We start from the raw sequence: 23,253 nt of genomic DNA, 5'->3' as shown, positions 1-23,253 counted from the left end.
AGGAAAAATGGAAGGACTTTATTTTGTAAACATTTACAAAAAATTAGTTAAGCTGAGTCCTTAAAAAAAAAAACCCCACACACTGAGCTGTCTGGCTCTTCTGTCCCTGAGCTGGCTACTTTGTGCTGCCCTTAGTCATTCTAAGGACCTGGGCTTCTCGGCAGAAGAGTGACATCAAATATATGGAAATAGCAGAAGTATGCTTAGAACATCATAGGGTTCCTATGGCATAAGGTTAGAGCCAGTCCTGTAGTCATTCCACATGCAAAGCTCTCCCTGACAGCATGATCAGGCCCTTAGTGACCAGTGCAGGTAGATTTTGCCATGCAGCTTCCAGTGATTGCAAGGGCTTAAGTCACCAGGCTGAAAATGTACCTCTTATTTGATTTCATGTGTCTTGTTTTTTCCATCATATAAGTGCCACCATGCTAGAGCCTATACATACTAGACCATTTCTGGTGAAATTCTCATCCCTGCATATGCTGGGCAAAAGGGACAGAGAGATGTAAAGGGGCTCTAAAAGCCTCAGTTCCAGCTGGAGGAGAATTCCCCAAGTGCAAGAACTGAGAGAGACAGCATAAACCAGTCTTTCAAGGACCCTCTTTGGAAGCTTTGGCAAAGGGCTGTAACCAGGGTGGGGCACGAGGGACAGCTGCTCAAGGCACAAAATTGGGGGGGAGGGGGAAATGGGGCAGAAATGTGACAAAAAATGGCAAGAGGTGCAAATATGCTTGCTCATCCTGGGTGCTAGAATGCCTCGTTATGGCTCTGCCCCGACACAAGGGAACATGTTGGGGGGTGGATCTAAGCCTAAGGGGGGGGAGGGCTGGACACAGTTCCACTTCATGTAGTTCTGCTGAAATTCTGGGTAGCAGTGCTGCTCGTAGGGTAGCCAGGGGAGGCTCTCATGACTCAAGCAGCCCTTCTGGGCTGTCTACATTAGGCTGAAGGCTGCTCTGACCCTTGGGTGGTAGGGGGACCTCAGGCTCAGACCAGCCCTGTGCAGTGTCCCATTTTCGCTTTGAGAAATATAGTCACCTTACTAATGTGGATGAAGAATATCTGAGCCTGGACTTGTTACAGCAGTTTTTTAACAAGCCAGTTGGATTTTCATTGATATTGGGATTGGAATGTTACTGCGGGGAGCAGGGGGAGGGGAATAGATGACTTGTCCATGCTACCACAGTAAAAGTTTCATTGACTGGATCCTTCAGTTTTATAAAGGTGGCTGGTAAGAGTTTAGAAAACATCTGTATGGAAAATTACCATGTATGATTCATGCTGTTGGAATACTCTCATGGAATTCCTGTGACACTATTTAAAATAAACTGACAACAAGCCCTCTGTAGCAGGGTATGCACACCCCATCCTCTTTTGGGGTGGGGCGGGGCTGTTCGGCCTGATGGCCAGAGTCTATACAGCTGCCCTTGGGGTCGGGGCTGTTCGGCCCAATGCCCAGAGTCAGGGGCCGCCACCCTGGGGTGATGACAGCAGGGGTAGGGGGACCCAGGCCCTCCCTGCTCCACCAGGTCCTGGCCCAGGGCCCTGTCAATGGTTAGTGTGGTCACCACCCAGTCAGCAGGGAATCATATAACACACTGACTTTCCTCAGGTGGGAGATACCACTCAGCCCACCTCCCCAGACCACTTCCTACCATGTGTCCTGAAGCTGGGGTCCATTCGTTATTGGGGTACTGAACTCCTTGGCGCAGGTAGCTTGCTGGGATTCAGACTCCAGTCGATCTGTAGGCAACAGGTCTCTGGTCTGCGCCTCGGATCTCTGGTTCCTGTAGTCAGTGGCTGAAGTGGCTCCTGGGCTGGAGCCTCCACCAAGCATCCTTCCTCCTCAGTGGTCAGCCTAGAATGAGTTGGGCTGCTCCCTTTTATACTGAAGCAGCAGTTGGAGCATGCGCAGCATGGCCTGAGGGGCGGGACTTCTGCCACCCATAATGTGGGATTAACTCTATCTTGTCCAGTGCAGGGTATGCACACCCCATCACACCCTCCAAATATTTTCTGCTATAGCATGAACAATAGAATTAAGTTTGAGTAACTAGATTTTGATGTGTAATTCTAGCATTTCTTGGAAACTTCCTGTTTGAAACTTTGTTTTCTTTTATTGACAAAGTTTTTGCGAAGGGTTTACTGGTGCTACTAGGAAGATAAGACCTGGGAAAGTCATTTCTCAGATGTTGAAGACCAGGATGATAATAATGCACACTTATACAATGCTTTTCAAACCAGATGAACTTAAGAAACAAAAAGCATGTCTACACTTTGAGCTTGGGGTGTGATTCCCTGCTTGAAGAGACATGCCTGGGCTAGCTCTGACTGAGCTAGCACATTAAAAATAGAGTGTAGTCGCAGCAGTGTGAGGGGGGCTAACCACCCCAAGTGTGTGCCTGTCAACGATGTTAGGTACATATTCGGGACGTCTAGCATCTTTCATCATTTATGCTGTGGCAGCTACCTTCTATTTTTAGCATGCTAGTTCTGATTGAGAAAAGGGGAGGAAAACTGAAAAAGAAAAAAATGAGGCTTTTAGTTTTATCATTGAAAAAAGGAAATTTATGACCATGTCCATTTTTTTGCAGAAAAACAATTTTTCAATCAATAATCAAATTAATTTGAAATTTTCAACCAGAGCTTGCCAACTTGCAAATGGCATGCAGCCCCTTGGGGACCATAACCAACTGGTATAAATTAGAACAGCTGCTCTAAATTACCCCAGGCCTGGTGTCAGGGCAACCTGAGAATCAGGTAGCTGTAACTGGCTCCCTGACAGTCACCACAATCTGTACTGAGCAGCTCTTGGTGCAGGCTGAAATCTGGGTTGTTGTTTTTAACATGAAGTCCTATGTACTGTGCCAAAACAATTTACTGGGTCAATGATGTTTTACTTCAGAAAGGATTTCATTAATGCCATAAGAATCAAAAATAGAAAATTTATATACCATGGGTCTAATCCTCCACTACTCTATACTGGTTTTATGCCAGTGGAATTACATCAGCATAAAGCCAGTGTAACAGAATTGTGAATCAGGCCTTGTCTCACCTTCCAGCTCTTAAACATCAACTTGTCCTCTGCAGCTCAGTAGAAACATATACATTATTAGCATTGCTAATGATTTATCACAACCCAGTCATTCTGGATTCCCAATTAAAAATTGGAATAGGTGGTACTATGTGGAAAATATGGTTAAATTGCACAAGTAGTTCAGATCTCTGTATAATCTCAAACGGGCGTATGATAACCTGCAAAAATGTGCAAGGTTAATTCAGCTTTCCCAAAAGACCATTTTTCATGTATCTAATCATTGTAAACTGGATTCTCACTTAATACACTACTCTGCAATATTTGCTCCCCCAGTATTAACTGCTTCAGTAGCATATCTCAACTCCAGAGCAAAGACACCCCATGGAGAATCAAATAAACAAACAGAATAACAGCACAATCCTTGTTAGGATTCCATAAAATATGGAAAGTGAATGAAAATAAATCCCTGTCTCTTACATACTGGAGCAATATATGTGGTAGACATTTAGAGTATCCTCTACTGTTCATGCTTTTGATTCCTTTCCCCATGCTTTGGAGGAGCCTCTGAGAACATCTGAAAAGCCACATCTTTATTGACCTTCTAATCCCTCCTCAGAACTCTCCAGTCCCATGACGACTATCAAAAAACTTGACAACAGTTAGACTGCTGGTGTGCAGAGACTGTTGGCTATTATGCTGATGAACGTTGTCTCACTGTTTCCTTGTACTCCTATCTGCCTGTATCTATCTGTTGCCTTTTGTCTTATATTTAGACGATAAATTCCTTGGGGAAGAGACTGTCTTTTTGTTCTGTGTTTTTATAGTGCCTAGTACAGTCAAGTAGGGTGTTGGTCCAGGACTGGAGCTCCTAGATGCCATGGTAATAATAAACAACAATATATACAGCAGGGGACAATAGTAAAGACACTTAAAATTCCAATTCTGGTTGGGCATTTGATACATCACTGAAGAAAGGAACAGCAGTGGGTAGGATAATGGACTTTAAGAGGAAGGATAGTGCTGATACTAGTCAGATAGGCGATATTAGCACTAGAATGACGGTACCCAATCAGGCAAGGAATGTGGGCAAAGCCAAGCAGCAACAATTAAGATGCTTGTACACCAAAGCAAGGAGCCTGGGTAACAAAATGGAGGAACTAGAACTACTGGTGCAGGAAGTGAAACCAGATATTATAGGGATAACATAAACATGGTGGAATAGTAGTCATGACAGAAATATAGGTATTGAAGGGTATGTGCTGTTCAGGAAAGACAGAAATAAAGGCAAAGGTGGCAGAGTAGCATTGTACAGTATATTAATAATAAGGTAGACTGTAAAGAAATTAGAAGAGATGGAATGGATAAGAGTCGGTTTAGGCCAAAATCAATTTGGGGAAGAAAGCTATTAAAGGTTCCCCTGATACAGTGCTTGGGGTGTGCTACAGAACACCAGTATCTGATTTGGATATGGATAGAGACCTCTTTAATGTTTTTAATTAAATACTTTTGGGAATTATGCAGTTATGGGAGACTTTAACTTAGGACAAGTGCTAATAATAATAGTAGGGTCCAGATTATCCTGGATGTGATAGCTGACAGATTTCATCACCGAAGAGTTGCTGAACCAACAAGAGGTGATGCCATTTTAGATTTGGTATTGGTGAGTAGTGAGGACCTCCATGGAAGAACTGGTTGTAGAGGACAACCTTGGTTCGAGTGATCATGAGCTAATTCAGTTTAAACTAAATGGAAGGATAAACAAAAATAGATCTGCAACAAGAGTCCTTGATTTCAAAAGAGCTAACTTTAAAAAAATTAAGGGAATTCGTTAGGAAAGTGGACTGGACTGAAGAACTCAAGGCTCTGAATGTGGAGGAGGCTTGGAATTAAGGTACTTTAAGTCAAAGTTGTAAAAGCTATCTGAAGCCTGCATCCCAAGCAAGGGGGAAAAATTCATAGGGAAGGGTTTCAGACCAAGATGGATGAGCAAGCATCTCAAACAGGTGATTAAGAGAAAGCAGAAAGTGTGCAAGGAATGAAAGATGGGGAAGATCAGCAAAGGAAGCTACCTCTTGGAGGTCAGAAGGTGTGGGGACAAAGTGAAAACTGCCAAAAGTCAAGCAGAATTGGAACTTGCAAAGGGAATTAAAACCAATAGCAAAGGGTTCTATAGCCATATAAATAAAAAGAAAACAAGGAAAGAAGAAGTGGGACCACTAAATACTGAGGGTGGAGTGGAGATTAAAGATAACACTGCTCTACAGCCAAAATGCTTCTGAAATAAATGTAGTCAAACTTTACAAATTCTGGGTCACTGAGAATGAAAATGATGCTTAAAATTGTTGATTGGCTCTAGTTTTCAAGATATGCTATTGGGTCAGTATATACGACCCTTGACTTGGGAATGGCGGAGGATAAGTGAGTTATAAAGGGAAGGGATCTCAATTTAAACCAGAAATGATTAAAATACATCTTTGACTGGATCTATGAATAAATCTATGACTGGGTTTGGACAGTACTTGCTTTTTAGGCAAAACAATGAATGATGCAATCTGAAGCTGGTATTGCGTCATACATGATATGAATTGCATCATGTTATTCCTAGAAGTCATGGATGATGCAATCATAACGAAGCTTACATCACTCTGCTGAACAAATTGCCCTATATCAGCTCTAGAAATCATACAGTGTCGTGCTCTCTTATTTGTCAGTGTTTGATTTTGCAAAGGGACACATTTCTGTTTAGCCAAAGTGAGCAGAGATGCCTCGTACTTGTGTGAACAGTGCAGATAACTTCTGCTATGTTTGTGGTGAAGTGACTTTTGCATCACAAAAGCGCAGTATAACCACTATGGTTAAGAAAGCCTATCACCTTTATTTTGGCTGCAAAATTGGAGATCAGGACAAGAGGTGGGCCCCACACATATGCTGCAACACTTCTGCAACAAATCTTCGCCAGTGGTTTAACAGGAAAAGGAAATCTATGCCTTTTGCAGTGCCAATGATTTGGAGAGAGCCAACAGATCATACCAGCAATTGTTACTTCTGCAATGGTGCCTCCAGTTGGGAAAGGTGTGTCAAAGAAGAAAAAGTGGACTGTGCATTATCCAAACATTCCATCAGCTATACGCCCAGTACCCCACGGAGAAGGACTGCCGGTTCCTGATGCACCAGAATCATTCTCACTTGAGTCAGACGAGGAAGAGGAAGAGGATGAAACTTCTGGTCCTGAACCATCAATGTCACAGGACCCACATTTTCTCCCATCCTCCTCCTCTGAACCACACCTCATAACACAAGATGAACTGAATGACCTTGTCAGGGATTTGGAACTACCCAAGAGTAAGGCAGAGCTGTTGGGCTCCAGACTACAGCAGTGGAATCTCCTGGCAGGTGATGTCAGGGTTTCCATGTTCCGTGACCGTCAAAAGGATCTTGTCCCATTCTTCTTCATGGAAGATGATCTTGTAGCCTGCAACAACATCGATGGTGTGATGGCAGCCCTCAACATCGTTCACGATCCAGATGAGTGGAGACTGTTCATTGATTCATCGAAGACGAGTCTTAAAGCTGTTTTACTGCATAATGGCAATGTTTTGCCATCAATTCCAGTTGGTCATGCAGTCCATATGAAGGAAACCTATGACAACATGAAACAACTTTTGAGGTGCATAAACTATGACCAACATCAGTGGCAGCTTTGTGGCGATTTGAAGGTTCTTGCTCTCTTGCTTGGTCTGCAGACTGGATACACAAAGTACTGCTGATTTCTCTGCGAATGGGATAGTCGTGCAAGAGATTCCCACTACATCAAGAAAGATTGGCCACTCCGACAGTCATTGGAGCCTGGGAGGAAAAGTGTTCAGCATCCACCACTTGTTGAATCAAGGAAGATTTTGTTACCACCCTTACACATCAAGCTGGGTCTGATGAAGAATTTTGTCAAGGCCATTGACAAAACACAAGCAGCTTTCAAGTACCTCCGTGGAAAATTTCCAAGGTTAAGTGAAGCTAAGATAAAGGAAGGTGTCTTTGTTGTTCCTCAGATTCGTGAACTTCTTCGAGATGATGCATTTGACCATGCACTGCGTGGCAAGGAAAAGACGGCATGGAAAGCCTTCCAGTTAGTGGCAATAAATTTTCTCGGAAACAACAAGGCAGACAACTACAGGTTGTTGGTGGAAAACCTCCTCAAGGCATACAAAAGCCTTGGTTGCAACATGTCACTAAAGATACATTTTTTGCACTCTCATCTAGATTTTTTTCCACCGAACTGCGGAGCAGTGAGCGACGAGCACGGCGAGCGATTTCACCAGGACATTGCAACAATGGAGAAACGCTATCAGGGCAAATGGAGCCCATCAATGCTTGCAGACTATTTCTGGACAGTGACAAGAGATGCTCCATTTAATGAATACAAGAGACAAGCCAAGAAGCGCCGAGTAGACACTGAATAGGACTAAACTATGTACAGAATAGTTTTTTGCCTTTTGTTTCATAATACATTTTATTTATATAACCCTTTTGCTGATTTTTAAAGTGTTACATAAACAGGACAGGTGAAATATTATCATGTAAAGCAACCATAAACACATGAAAAGACCTAGGTTTACAATTTATGATTAAAACTCTATCTACACAATATACATAGACATAAAATGTAAAAACTTAAATATCTTAGAAACAGTAGCCAATCAGTTGTTTTAATTGTCATATTTGAATTCAGCACATCAAAATACATAATAAATAGCACATTTTATCTCTGAAGCAGACAACTTCTCAAAAATTGTAGACCAGTGTAATCTAGGCATGGCCCAACACCTAAACAAATAATTTGCCTCAGTTTTTAATGAGGCGAATGAAGTTTAGGGTTGCTAATGGCAACAAGGATATGGAGGCAGAAATGATCACATCTGCGGTGGAAGTCAAACTCAAACATCTTATTGGGACTAAATTGGGGGGCCCAGATAATCTCCATCCAAGAATATTAAAGTAAATGGCACATGAAATTGCAAGCCCAATACAATGATTTTTAGTGAATCTGTAAATTCGGGGGTCATACCCTATGACTAGAGAATTGCTAATATAGTTCCTATTTTTAAGAAAGGGGAAAAAAGTGATCCAGGATACTACAGGCCTATTAGTTTGACCTCAATTGTATGAAAGGTCTTGGAACAAATTTTGAAAGAGAAAGTCATTAAGAACATAGAGGTGAACAGTAATTGAGATAAAATACAACATGTTTTACAAAAGGTAGATCATGCCAGACCAACCTGATCTCCTTCTTTGAGAAGATAACTGTTTTTTTAAAGAAAGGAAATGCAGTAGATCTAATCTACCTGATTTCGGTAAGGCATTTGATATAATTTCACATGGGAAATTATTAGTTAAATTGGAGAAGATGAGGATTAATATGAGAATTGAAAGTTGGATAAGGAATTGGTTAAAGGGGAGACTACAACAGGTCATACTGAAAGGTGAACTGTCAGTCTGGAAGGAGGTTATTAGTGGAGTTCCTCAGGGATCGGTCTTGGGACCAATATTATTTAACATATTTATTACGGACGTTGGCACAAAAAGTGAATGTGCGCTAATAAAACTTGTGGATGACACAAAGTTGGGAGGTATTGCCAATACAGAGGAAGACTGGAATATCATACAAGAAGATCTGGATGACCTTGTAAACTCTAGTAATAGAAATGGAATGAAATTTAATAGTGCAAAGTGCAAGGTCATGCATTTAGGGACTAACAACAAGAATTTTTGCTATAAGCTGGCGATTTATCAGTTGGAAGCGACAGAGGAGGAGAAAGACCTGCATGTATTGATTGATTGCAGGATAACTATGAGTCATCAATGTGATGCAGCTGTGAAAAAGGCTAATGCAGGCCTAGGATGCATCAGGCGAGCTATTTCCAGTAGAGATATGGAAGTGTTAGTATCATTATACAAGGCACTGGCAAGACCTCATCTGTGCAATTCTGGTCTCCAGTGTTTAAGAAATGGCACAGGTACAGAGAAGGGCTACTAGGATGATCCGAGGAACCTATTTTATCAGAAGAGACTCAAAGAGCTTAGCTTGTTTAGCCTAACCAAAAGAAGGCTGAGGGGAGATATGATTGCTCTCTATAGATACATCAGAGGAATAAATATCAGAGAGGGAGAGGAGTTATTTAAGTTAAGTGCCAATGTGGACACAAGAACAAAAGGATATAAACCGTCCATTAACAAATTTAGACCTGAAGTTAGGCAAAGGTTTCTAACCATCAGAGGAGTGAAGTTCTGGAACAGCCTTCCAAGGGGAGCAGTGGGGGCAAAAGTCCTAACTGGCTTCAAGCCTGAGCTTGATAAGTTTATGGAGGGGATGGTATGATGGGGCTGCCTATGATAGCATCTGGCCCATCAGTGATTGCCATAGGAAAAATCCCCAATGGCCAGACAGGAGATTAGTTGGGGAGGGCTCTGAGTTACTACAGAGAATTCTTTCCCAGGTATCTGCCTGTTGGGTCTTTCCCACATGCTCAGGATCTAACTAATTGCCATATTTGGGGCCAGGAAGGAATTTTTGCCCGGTCAGATTAGCAGAGACCCTGGGGGGGAGGGCTGCCTTCCTCTACAGCATTGGGCACAGGTCACTTGCAGGTTTAAACTAGTGTAATGGTGAATTCTCTGTTAATTGAAGTCTTTAAACCATGATTTGAGGACTTCAGTAACTCAACCATAGGCTAGGGGTCTATTTCAGGTGTGAGTGGGTGAGGTTCTGTGGCCTGCAATGTGAAGGTGGTCAGACCAGATGATCACCTTCTGATCTTAAAGTCTATGGGTCTATAATGACTATTTTTCATATTTTCTATATTAAGATAGGACCATAAATATGCATGGTGCTTTAAGGACTTGTAAAGAGACAGACCCCTATTCCAAAGAAGGAGGGGCAAATGGATATAGAACACAGTACAAAATACGTAAGATAGAAACATATAGTATTTACAGCCCAGACTTAAAGGGGAAAGCTACATAAATCAGAAATAAGTCACAACCAAAAAGGTTGTACTTCTAGGGAAATGGATTTCTAGTTAGCAGCAGCAGCAGCCAGGACCCAGAGAGTGAAGAGCCCTTTGTTGATAATGCACATTAATCCCAGTAGCGCTAATACTTTAACTGGTGGGGCAGGAAGAGAGACACAGGGCATAAGACCACAGGAAAAATTGTCACAAATGGAAATGAAGAGAAGCTTGTGGTAGCAAGAGTAAGATTTCTGCAGTAGCACGGATCAGTAGTGAATGTCCCTCTGTACTCACATTCTACACCCTATTGTAATAATCTTTTATACAAAGTATGCCTTGTGAGGGATCATTTGAAAACTCATAACTTGCTGGTAAGCATTGGCATGGTAGGATGTGCTTTATATGTAAAGTTATACATTTCCCCTGTATGATGTTAAAAATACATGTTCAGACTCATGTAGCATCAAACTGGTCAACATACCTGTCTTGAACAAAGCAGTGTATGCTTATCTTAATTTGCATTTAAGCAGTAAACAGAGTCGTCAAGCAGAAGGGGGAAGGGACACTGAAACAATTTGTACAGTGGGGGTGCTGAGAGCCATTTAACCAAGCTGCAAACCCTGTATATAATGGAAACCACTTCAAACCAAGGGGTGCTACCGCACACCCCAACACTCCTAGTCATAGACACAGACTTTCTAATTTCCAGGGGGGGCTCCACCCCAGGCCGCACCCCTTCCCCCAAGGCCCCACCCTGCCCTGTCTCTTCCTGCCCCGCCCCCACCCCGCCTCATCCCACCCCATTCCATCCCCCAAGCGCGCCCCATCCTTGCTGCTCCCCCCTGCCCCCAGCGCCTCCTGCAAGTTGCTGAACAGCTGTTCCGTGGCAGGCAGGAGGCACTGGGAGGGAGGGGGAGATGCTGATTGGTGACTGGGGGGAGGGAGAGGTGCTGATATGGGGGAGCACCCATGGAGTCAGAGCCTATGCTCCTAGTTCCAGCACCTATGGAAGGGTGGGGGAGTAAGATGCAAAGGAAGCTCACACAGGTGGACATCCTTCTATACAGACTCTTGGTCCCTGGTTCTCAGCTGGAAATTTTTTCAAGAGGAGAACTGATATTATAAAAAGGAGAGCAAACACCCCAAGACAGTGTTCCACTCTCTCTCCCTGTCTCTCTCACTCTTTGCACCTGAGAAGACAAAAGCCATCATTGAACTCCAGGGGAGGGGTCCTGACCTGAAGAGTTTGGTTGGTAATGCTGTTGGAAACATATGGTGAGAAACTTTGCTTGAATCTAATAAACATTGTTATGTTAGGCACTAGAAAGTGTATTATTTTATTTTCTTGTCACTATTTCTGACTTTGCCCCTTTGCTTGCACACACTTAAAATCTCACTCTTTGTAGTTATTAAACTTGTTTTATTGTTTTATTTAATCCAGTGTGTTTAAGTTAAAGTGTCTGGGTAGCTCTATTTAAGATAATAAGATGAAGGAATAATGGCCATATATATGTACTGTCCAGGAAAGGGTTAGGCAGTACAAGACATATATTGAGGGGCAGGGGGGAAATCCGGGACTTGGAGGCTGTTGGGGTCACCCTGCATAAGTAACCCAGGCTGGTAAAAGCCAGAGTGTAACCCAAGTGTGGCTGGTAGGCTGCAGTTACACACAGACACTCAGGGTGTGGCTTGCATGCTGGAAGGCTGTTTGTGAGTGGTTCAGGTGAGAGCTACTATAGCAAGGCATTCTAAGGCATCCACAGTTGCATGGCAGGAATGACACAGCCCCTCACTAGTCTGGATTGTACCCCCATATGTCTCACACAGTCACCTGCATATGATTATTAAAATATATCTATTGTGATGTTAACAACTGTCCTGAAGAGGTTTTTGCTTGCGTGGTTTTAAAGCCTCAAAGATAAGTCATTGTTTCAATGAGATGGTCGAGTTCAGGATCCTGACACAAGGAAGAAAGGAGAGCAGCAGAATACGGACCCTGGACTTCAGAAAAGCAGACTTTGACTCCCTCAGGGAACAGATGGGCAGGATCCCCTGGGAGAATAACATGAAGGGCAAAGGGGTCCAGGAGAGCTGGCTGTATTTTAAAGAATCTTTATTGTGGTTGCAGGAACAAACCAACCCGACGTGTAGAAAGAATAGTAAATATGGCAGGCGACCAGCTTGGCTTAACAGTGAAATCCTTGCTGACCTTAAACGCAAAAAAGAAGCTTACAAGAAGCGGAAGATTGGACAAATGACCAGGGAGGAGTATAAAAATATCACTCAGGCATGCAAGAGTGAAATCAGGAAGGCCAAATCGCACTTGGAGTTGCAGCTAGCAAGAGATGTTAAGAGTAACAAGAAGGGTTTCTTCAGGTATGTTAGCAACAAGAAGAAAGTCAAGGAAAGTGTGGGCCCCTTACTGAATGAGGGAGCCAACCTAGTGACAGAGGATGTGGAAAAAGCTAATGTACTCAATGCTTTTTTTGCCTCTGTCTTCACAAACAAGGTCAGCTCCCACACTGCTGGACTGGGCAGCACAGTATGGGGAGGAGGTGACCAGCCCTCCGTGTAGAAAGAAGTGGTTCGGGACTATTTAGAAAAACTGGATGAGACAAATCCATGGGGCCGGATGCGCTGCATCCGAGGGTGCTAAAGGAGTTGGCGGATGTGATTGCGGAGCCATTGGCCATCATCTTTGAAAACTCATGGCGATCAGGGGAGGTCCCGGATGACTGGAAAAAGGCTAATGTAGTGCCCATCTTTAAAAAAGGGAAGAAGGAGGATCCGGGGAACTACAGGCCAGTCAGCCTCACCTCAGTCCCTGGAAAAAGCATGGAGCAGGTCCTCAAGGAATCAATTATGAAACACTTAGAGGAGAGTAAAGTGATCAGGAACAGTCAGCACGGATTCACCAAGGGGAAGTCGTGCCTGGCTAACCTAATTGCCTTCTATGAGGAGATAACTGGCTCTGTGGATGGGAAAGCAGTGGATGTGTTATTCCTTGACTTTAGCAAAGCTTTTGATACGGTCTCCCACAGTATTCTTGCCGCCAAGTTAAAGAAGTATGGGCTGGATGAATGGACTGTAAGGTAGAAAGAAAGCTGGCTAGATCGTCGGGCTCAACGGGTAGTGATCAATGGCTCCATGTCTAGTTGGCAGCCGGTTTCAAGCGGACTGCCCCAAGGGTCGGTCCTGGGGCCGGTTTTGTTTAATATCTTTATTAATGATCTGGAGGATGGTGTGGACTGCACTCTCAGCAAGTTTGCAGATGACACTAAACTGGGAGGCGTGGTAGATACGCTGGAGGATAGGGATCAGATACAGAGGGACCTAGACAAATTGGAGGATTGGGCCAAAAGAAACCTGATGAGGTTCAACAAGGACAAGTGCAGAGTCCTGCACTTAGGACGGAAGAATCCTATGCACTGCTACAGACTAGGGACCGAATGGCTAGGTAGCAGTTCTGCAGAAAAGGACCTAGGGGTCACAGTGGACGAGAAGCTGGATATGAGTCAACAGTGTGCTCTTGTTGCCAAGAAGACTAATGGCATTTTGGGCTGTATAAGTAGGGGCATTGCCAGCAGATCGAGGGACGTGATCGTTCCCCTTTATGCGACATTGGTGAGGCCTCATCTGGAGTACTGTGTCCAGTTTTGGGCCCCACACTACAAGAAGGATGTGGAAATATTGGAAAGAGTCCAGCGGAGGGCAACAAAAATGATTACGGGTCTGGAGCACATGACCTATGAGGAGAGGCTGAGGGAACTGGGATTGTTTAGTCTCCAGAAGAGAAGAATGAGGGGGGATTTGATAGCTGCTTTCAACTACCTGAGGGGGGGTTCCAAAGAGGATGGAGCTCGGCGGTTCTCAATGGTGGCAGATGACAGAACAAGGAGCAATGGTCTCAAGTTGCAGTGGGGGAGGTCTAGGTTGGATATTAGGAAACACTATTTCACTAGGAGGGTGGTGAAGCACTGGAATGCTTTACCTAGGGAGGTGGTGGAATCTCCTTCCTTGGAGGTTTTTAAGGCCCGGCTTGACAAAGCCCTGGCTGGGATGATTTAGTTGGGAATTGGTCCTGCTTTGAGCAGGGGGTTGGACTAGATGACCTCCTGAGGTCCCTTCCAACCCTGATATTCTATGATTCTATAACTCATAGTAGCTACGCTAATAAATCTAACTCCTTACAATGAGAATTACTGTATGACAAGTAAGCACTGACTGATTAGTCATCCTTTAGAAATGCTTATCCCCATTGTGTCAAAAGTATTGTACAAGTAGTTATTTTATTAAATTACAGACATGCATAGCTTGAATCTATGGCACTGAATATACTTGACACTATCATTATTTATTATTTTTACAGTAGGGTCCAGAGGCTCTGAGGCAGGATTGGCGATCCATTGTACAAACACATACCAAGAGACAGTCCCTGCCCAAAGAATTTACAACCTATCTTAACACAAAGACATGACAAGGAGGTGTACCAAATAAATGGAAAGTCTGGGAGAGAGAGGATGAGGATAATAGTTTCATGTGGTTACACAGACTAGCTGTCATAGAAATGTAGGGCTGGAAGGGATGTCAAGAAGTCATCTAGTCCACCCCCCCTCACTGAGGCAGGACTAAGTATATCTAGACCATCCCTGACAGGTGTTTGTCTAACCTGTTAAAAACCTCCAGTGATGGGGTTCCACAACCCCTCTAGATAACCTGTTCCAGTGCTTAATTATCCTTATAGTAAGAAAGTTTTTCCTAATATATAGCCTACATTTCCCGTGCTGCAAACTAAGTTGCTTACTTTTTGTCCTACTTTCAGTGGACATGGAGAAAAACTGATCACTGTCCTCTTTATAACAATTATAATCATGTACATAATCATCAGCTGGTTTTAAATCAAAGGTGTTTATTTTTAAAGTTCTAAACTAACCAGTAATATTAACATCAATCATTCCTACTGGCCACCTGCCTGACAACAAAAGTGCCAGTTCATGGCAGTTGTGATAGCATTTGTGTGTGTGATGAGGTTAGCCATCTGCTAGGATCTGAAATCACCCACATGTATCGCCAAACCTTTCAAACAGCCACCAGATGGTAATGACTTTCAATCACTTCTGATTGGGATCACATTTGAATTGGTGACCTTGAGAGCCAAAGGCTTCATATTCCAGTACAAATATCCTGAGCAATCACATTCTCTTACAAAATGTTTAAACTTTGAGAAGTGTGGTATTTCACAGTGTTGTTGTAGCCATATTGAGTCCAGGACATTAGAGAGTCAAGGTGGGTGAGGTAATATCTTTTACTCTATCAACTTCTGTAGATAGGCATGACATTTTTTACTATATTCTTTCTGTTGGGCATGAAAGACTACTACCTGCAACAGAAATCCCCTTGCTTTTACTACCACTGCTGTTATTATTGACATTTATTCTGAAACCTGTCCTTAAAAGTTGATTTTACTCAATATATTTAAAAATCGCACCACATCATCAGCAACAGTAAGCATGAATTCACTCCACCGACATGATGATATCACTCCTTTTATTGTTTCACCTTGAAAAACAATTTTTTCTTCCAATAATTGACACCAGCGTTTTTCATAAGACCTTAATACATAATGTCAAGAAGACCCTGTAATCAGCAGCATCATGATTTGCAAATACATTTATTTGCAAGTAACTCATAACAATAGTCTAACTCTGAAAAATGATAGATGGACCAATCCAAAGGCAGACAGGTTGGGAAGAATTTTCTGTGACTGATTACACCAGAAAAAGCATTTAACGTAAGAAGAACTTTTTTCAAACAACAAACATAATTCAGAATTTGACTGTCAGTCTGATTGCTTGGGGACACTGGGCATTGCTTCATAATTCTCTTCAAAGGCACAATCCTGCTCCCATTAACTCCAAAAAGGAATAAGCTGAGGGTTCGACGTTCATTGTAAAACAAAAAATGTTCTACCCATCATCTGAAATCTGAACTGTGGAGAAAAGAAAAGTTGAAAGTGACATGTTGATTTTTATGCAAATGTTTTACTCCACACTCAGAACCTATGACTAGTTCAGGCACTCCAATGGAGATTTGGAGGGAAGAAACAGTGATACATTAACTTTATTTCTATACATTATATAATAATCAGTGTATAAATACTCATGAATTTCCCAGAGAACATAGACACTGTATAGTGCAAACTATTCTTATTCCTCCCGCCCCCAACATGTGTTTTCAATTGAAAACCTGAGGGTTTTTTTTCTGAGTTCCTTATATGGAGCAAACAAACAAACAAAAACAATCTTCACTGTTCAATCTGGTTATTCCGAACATTAGCTCATCAGATAGGTGATGTACAGCTTGGCACAAATAGGAGATACAGCGAGAGGCTCAAACTGGTTATTCCGAACATTAGCTCATCAGATAGGTGATGTACAGCTTGGCACAAATAGGAGATACAGCGAGAGGCTTCAGAATTTCCTGAGTGTTTTAAATAGGGAAAAATATTACAACCAATATTGACAGGCCTAAGGAAGATGGGTGCTTTGAAAATCCCAGCCTACTAGTTGTTTTTTCCTGTTTTATATAGTCCTGCATTCTTATCGTATTCCAGTTAATCACAACGTACAGGTCATTCATCTCATAGTAGTGAGTCAACCATCTAAGGCCCCAGTCCTCTAGAGCAGGGGTAGCCAACCTGAGCCTGTGAAGGAGCCAGAATTTACCAATGTACATTGCCAAAGAGCCACAGTAATATGTCAGCAACCCCCCCCCCCCCATCAGCTCCTCCTCTCCTCCACTCCCAGCGCCTCCTGCCCACTGGCAGCCCCGCCGATCAGTGCCTCCTCCTCCCTCCCCACATCTCCTGATCAGCTGTTTCGTGGTGTGCCGGAGACTCTGGGGGGGAGGAGTGAGGGCACGGCAGGCTCAGGGGAGAGGGTGGGAAGGGTTGGAGTGGGGGCCGGGCCTTTGACAGAGCCAGGGGTTGAGCAGCGAGCACCGCCCAGCACACTAGAAAGTTGGCGCCTGTAGCTCCAGCCCCGGAGTCAGTGTCTATACAAGGAGCCGCATGTTAACTTCCGAAGAGCCGCATGTGGCTCTGGAGCCACAGGTTGGCCACCCCTGCTCTAGAGACTTGTGTGCATGTGGTAAGAAATCTCATTGAAACCAGTAGGACTCCTCGCAGGGAATATCTACACAGTAGTGGGAGGGTGTTTCCCAGCACATGCAGAGAGATGCGCTAGCACACTAAAAACAGCAGTATGGCTGCAACAGCACAGAGAGCAGCTCAGGCTAGCTGTTTGAGTACCCCTGGGGAAGTCCACTGGGATAGTATTAGGGCTCCTAGCCCAAGCTGCCACCCAGGCTGCCACGGCCACACTGCTATTTTTAGTGTGCCAGCTCGAGCAGAGCTAGCCTGGGTCTACCCAGGCTGAGAAGTACCCTCCCAGATGCTATGTAGACACCCACAGGGCATAGAGTCTTCTTCTTAGCGTATGCGCAAGGTGACATGTGGCCAGGATCCATAATTAGTTTAGGGCCTCATCCTATTCCACCTGAAGTCAATGGCAGAACTTCCTTTAACCTCAGTGATGCTAATCGAAACTTCAGTTTTAATTTGCACATCCTTCAAAAAACAAAACAGCTCATTTATAGGGTGCATGGCTTTTAAAGAGGTGTGGTGTTTTAGCCACACACGAGCTTTTTCTCTAATACAGTCTAAATGTTTTATAGTCTGCAACAAACAGCTACTCATGTAATTTTAAACACTCTGCAACTATGGGAAACTAGCAAAAACATCAAAAGCATCATGTACATGGGAATAGATGGAGGGTGAAGGGGGAGACAGTTTAAGTAGAGGGCAAGAAGCCACACAATAGGTCCCAAGTAAACAAGCTGTATACTATCTGTTGCAATAACATCCATTTAAATAGCGGCTTACTCCGAATTTCAGGGGGGAATACAGTCTGGAAACCATCAAAATACAACACCAAAACCAAACTCAAGATTTATCAGAGCTGTGTACTTTCAACATTACTTTATAGGGCAAAATGCTGGGGAATGAGAAAGTATGCCATGTCTAACTGTCTTCAGTCCATACAACCTGCCTCAGAAAAATCCTCTGTATCTTTTGGCCCAGAACAATCTCAAACTAAGATCTATTGACACAGTGCAGCCAAAAGGATCTGAGCACCATCATTGCCAGGAGGCGCTGGAGATGGATTGGTCATGTGCTTCGGATGGAAATTGATTTCATCATCAGAGTAGCAATAAGATGGACACCTGAAGGCAAGCAAAAACGAGGCCACCTGAAAACAACATGGCGAAGAGCTGTGGAAGCCGAGCTGAAAAATCTGGGCCACAGCTGGGAGCCATTGAAAGACTTGCCAGAAACAGACAGGAGTGGAGGAGCTTCGTCACTTCCCTAAATGCTAAAGGCATAATGGGAACATGATGACGATGATTACTCAGAATCACTAGTAGAGTTTAAATGGTTAGGTCACTGGCATTCAAGTACTTTCCCTATGAGCCACCATAGAAACTTCAACGAAATGTGCTGGTGCCACATGATTATTTATAGAACTAAACACATGCAGTTTATTTCACTGGTGGTTTGGGTGGTGTCTCTTGAGGAACATAAGACTAACTACTTGGATTGCAAGTTCTTTGGGACAGAGACTGCAGCTTTGTGTATGTTTATACAGAACCTAGCACATTTCTGCCCCAATCCCGAGAGAGGCCTCTGAGCACCACTGCAATATAAATATTAAGTAATGATGACTGCATACTTGAACCACAGGGCTGTGGCCTGACCAAGATGGTAGCCTGGCACTATCAGGGTGACCTCTGCTTCCATGATAGGAAATGATATAGCACTTCTTGTTGACTGAGCCGTGAACTGGCAGTATAGAAAAAAGGGTGGTGGTGGTGTTAGGTGAACCAACCTCCTCCCCAGCCCACTACACTCACTAATAGGGGTGTCAGTAGGGTTGCCAACAGTCCCTTATTACAAGGAACGTCCCTTATTTTTTCATCTCTGTACAACAAGATCAGGAGTTGCTGAGTGCTGCAAAAAGCAGCAAGAAAATACCCCAGGCGAATATAAGTGAGTCATGCTTATTAATAATAATGATGATGATGATGATAATAATAATATAATGATAATATTGGGATGAGAGGTGGGGCATGAGATGCTAAGAAAACAGTCCCTTACTTTTGAAATACAATGTTGGCAACCCTAGGTTTTAGAAGTCCTTTTGATCTCTCTCTCCTATCTCCGGAAAAACAAAAAACAAAACACCAGGGTCAAGCAAGTGAACATCATAACCTCTGCAGCTGCACAACCCTGACAGAGATCTATAATGTGGTGCAAAAGGGAGCACCATTGAGGAGGAAGGATAACAAGAAAGGAGGAGGTAAAAGAGACTGGGAACAAATACAAAGAAAAAACCATGCGTATTTCTATCCGGTAAGACTTAAATTGTAAACCAAACAGAAAACCCCGGCACCACAGGCACCAGATCTTCAGTTAGTGTAAAACTGGGCAGCTCCATCAATATCAGTGCAAAGCTGCACTGATTTACACCATCTGATATTCATAGATTCTAAGGCCAGAAGAGACCATTAGGATCATCTAGTCTTACTTCTTGTATAACACACGCCATAGAACTTCCCAAAGTAATTCCTGTTTGAACTAAAGAATGTCTTTAAAAAAAAAATCCAAGCTTGATTTGAAGATTTACAGTTATGAAGACTCCACCACAATCCTTGGTAAGAGGGTTAATTATCCTCATTGTTAAAAACTTACTCCCCTATCTAAATTTATCTAGATTCAACTTCTAGCCATTGGATCGTGTTATACCTTTTTCTGCTAGATTGAAGAGCCCATTATCAAATTTCTGTTCCCCACCTGGGTACTTATAGACTATGATCAGGTTACTCCTTAACCATCTCTTTGTTAAGCTAAATAGATTGAGCTCCTTGAGTCTATCATTATAAGGCATGTTTTCCAATCCTTTAATAATTCTCATGGCTCTTCTCTGAACTCTCTCCAATTGATCAACATCCTTCTTGAATTGTGGGTACCAGACTGGACACAGTATTTCAGCAGTGGTCACACTGGTGCCAAAGACAGAAGTAAAATAACCTCTCTACTCCAGCTTGACATTTGTCTGTTTATGCATCCAAGGATGCTTTTGGTCACAGCTTTGTACTGGGAGTTCATTTTCAGCTGATTATCCACCATAACCCCCCAAAATATTTTCAGAGTCACTGCTCCCCAGAATAGAGTTCTCCATCTGTAAGTATGGCCTGCATTCTTTGTTCATAGATGAGTACATTTACATTTGGCTGTATTAAAACTCATATTGTTTGCTTGAGCCCAGCTTATCAAATTATCCAGAGTCTCACCCTTTGAGTTCTCTCTACTCCTTCTCTTCACCCCAGTTATTCCAAGGTCCTTACTAGGAAACTGGGACTATTATTTTGATATTTCTGGGTCAAATTCCTGTCATTTGCACCAGTGTAAATATGGAGTATATCTGTTTAAAAATCAACAGAGTTACTCTGATTTTACTCCAGTGTAAATTGGAGCAAAAGTTGCCTCTTTGTCTCTTCATGGTAAGGAACAAAATTATCTTTGGTACCGACATTGAAAGCAGCATACATGATTATTCTCCAGGGCTTTTTGGAAAACAGGCATTTCATACAGCATCTACCTTTTAATTTCTGTAACAGTTAGAACAACATGAGGTTGTCTTTTTAAAATTCTTATATGCATTATGCTATTTGTCTTGAGTGTACAGAATATAAAACATACAACTTTTAGAAAGAATAACAACGCCTTACAGAAATGTCCACAGAGTACCCAGGGGTCTGTTTCCTTGAAAACAAAGTAAACAAGAGCTCTGAAACTCGAAGTGGGAAGAAGATTAATTGCAGTAGTACTGTTTGAATACAGTTAGCACAAGATACTTACTGAAGTCTGCATTGTGAGAGTCAAACATCCTTTTTAACAAGTTCATGCTCCATTAGGCATTCTATCAAAGGACACGTGAGGGAACCAGGAAAACTGTATAGAAAATGGGCAGTGGGTGGGCTGTTTAGACAAGGTTACATTCAGAAGTCTGGTACCATTACTTTATTGTTTCTTAAATGAAACCCTCCAGACTCTAAAGATTTGCAAATCTGCTGTGTGCAGGTATTGTTTCCAAGGTGATTTCAAAGTTATCATTTTGAGTGTTTTTTTCTCCTTGAACAACCACCTTTACAGATTTCTTGGCATCCTGCTTCCGTTTTGCTTGGAGACTACTCTCCAAAGATACACTTTCTTGGGGAGTATATTCCATAGTGCTTAACCTCTCCTGGCAGCATTTTGGATAGTTCTTAAAGCATTCAAAAGTATCATTGCACTTTTCACAAGGGAAGTAAGAACATCCTTCCACAGTCTGCACTGAGTTACAGCTGGACTCATTTCTCCCTTTAAATGATTTCAGGCCGATTTCCAGAACTGACCTGTAACTGCAACTCTGTAGGGCCTTGAGGCAAAAACAAGTCCTGATGCATAATTGCTGGAGAACTCCAAAATCTTTGGCAAGGGTGCTTCGGAAATTGGGCTTCAGAAGAAGATAGGTAACTGGGTTGTAGAGTGTTGAGGACTTTGCAAAGACAGCTGGCACAGCAAAGGCTAGTGGAGGAATCCCTTCTATGGATCCAAAAGCTGCCCACATGGCTATGATGGCATAGGGGCTCCAGGCAGCAAAAAATCCAATGCATACAGCAATGCTCATCTTGCAATGGAAGGAAAGAGGAAAGAAGTGGTGTTAGCTAAAACAGCATATGTGAGAAACATACTTCCAAACTAGTGTGGGCATAAGACATTATCATGACTAATGCATCTGCTGAAGTGACTCTATGCCTTCCTCACTTTTCATCTTGTCTACTCTATACATAGCTATTCTGTACTTGGATAATTGTTTCAGATAAGAAGCATACCAGGCTCCATTGTATCTGGAGCTTTTTGAGGACAGCTCTAGCATCTTAATCCTATCTGTTTCTCATGTCAGAGAAGGGCAAACATTGCCCTTGTAAAAACCTGAGGAAAAATGCAAAATCAGAGGAAATTCTCTTCTGACCATCAACAATAGACTTTTCTATTTCCTAGCCCAAATAATTGGTTTATATTGACTTTACTGTGTGCAGCATTCCTTTAGAGATAGAGTTAAAGGAAAGAAGTTAAACTAAACTCTAATAAATCTATAAAACTTAATCTGTGATGACTCATCTCATCACCAGTATCCAGAATAAAGAATTCTATGGGAGTTGCACACAGGCAACTGATGGATTAGTCAGGCCACTGGTTTTTAAAAACAGTTTTTAAAAAATACATGTAAATATTTTTTAAGCAGTTAAAATATTTAAACCAGCAGCTGACTCGAATGAATGAATTCATTTGAACTGCTGTTGCACAGCTGATTGATGAAGTTTTGATAGCTGCTTTTAAAAAACATTTGTTAAAACCCACCATTTAAAGAAGTGTATATGTATAAAGCAAAAATATGAGAGTAAATACCAGAATTGGAATACAAACACCAAAAGCCAGAAATCCCAGATATATTGTAAACTTTCATTCACACAGAGAGACCATAATCTACTATGAACCATTCTGAGCATCATTCAGAAATAAACTGTACTGAATACTTAAAAGATATATACAGACAAGAGTACTCTCAGATAAGTGTCAGATTTATGAACGAGTTGCATGAGCTCTGAATTGGTCAAGAGTTGCAATTTCAAAATGAGAAATGATGAAGAAAATCCATTTCATCTAAAGCAGTGTCAGGTCAAGGTGTGTTTTGGCAATGAATGCACTCATGTTTCCAAAAGCCTATTGTGCTCTGTGCCTGTATTTTAGAACTACAAAGAGCTGGTAACTAGCTCATCTGGCTTTAAAATTCAACCATTCCCCCAGGCAGACTCAGGCTACAAACTCTCATCTGCCAAAAGCATGTTTATATACACAAGTTCCATTGGTTTATGTAAGGGCGATACTGAGAAAGGCCTTCTGAGCCCAGAATAAAACCAACACGTGTACAAGCTGTGCAGTACAATCTATTTTAAAACATGCGTCTCTCTCCCAAGATTTTAATTAGTCTCGCCCTAAATTTGCAAATGTCAGGAACTGCAGGATAATTAAGTACAACATCCTCGGGA

At 42.5% G+C, this 23,253-nt stretch overlaps 1 protein-coding gene across 1 annotated transcript in view; it reads right to left on the bottom strand.

Annotated features, from left to right (window-relative positions):
• Positions 1 to 21,212: 21,212 nt before the first annotated feature.
• Positions 21,213 to 23,253, bottom strand: part of LOC135875136 (opsin-5-like) — a 36,449-nt gene continuing 34,408 nt past the window's right edge. The window contains exon 5 of the mRNA XM_065400125.1: positions 21,213 to 21,830. Within this exon, the coding sequence (XP_065256197.1) occupies positions 21,213 to 21,830 (618 nt within the window). The remainder of the gene's footprint in view (positions 21,831 to 23,253) is intronic.

The sequence above is a fragment of the Emys orbicularis genome, chromosome 2 (assembly GCF_028017835.1).
Source record: "Emys orbicularis isolate rEmyOrb1 chromosome 2, rEmyOrb1.hap1, whole genome shotgun sequence".
In the NCBI taxonomy this organism is placed as follows: Eukaryota; Metazoa; Chordata; order Testudines; family Emydidae; genus Emys; species Emys orbicularis.
The sequence above is the reverse complement of the archived record's forward strand: the minus strand, read 5'-3'. Positions and strand labels throughout refer to the sequence as shown.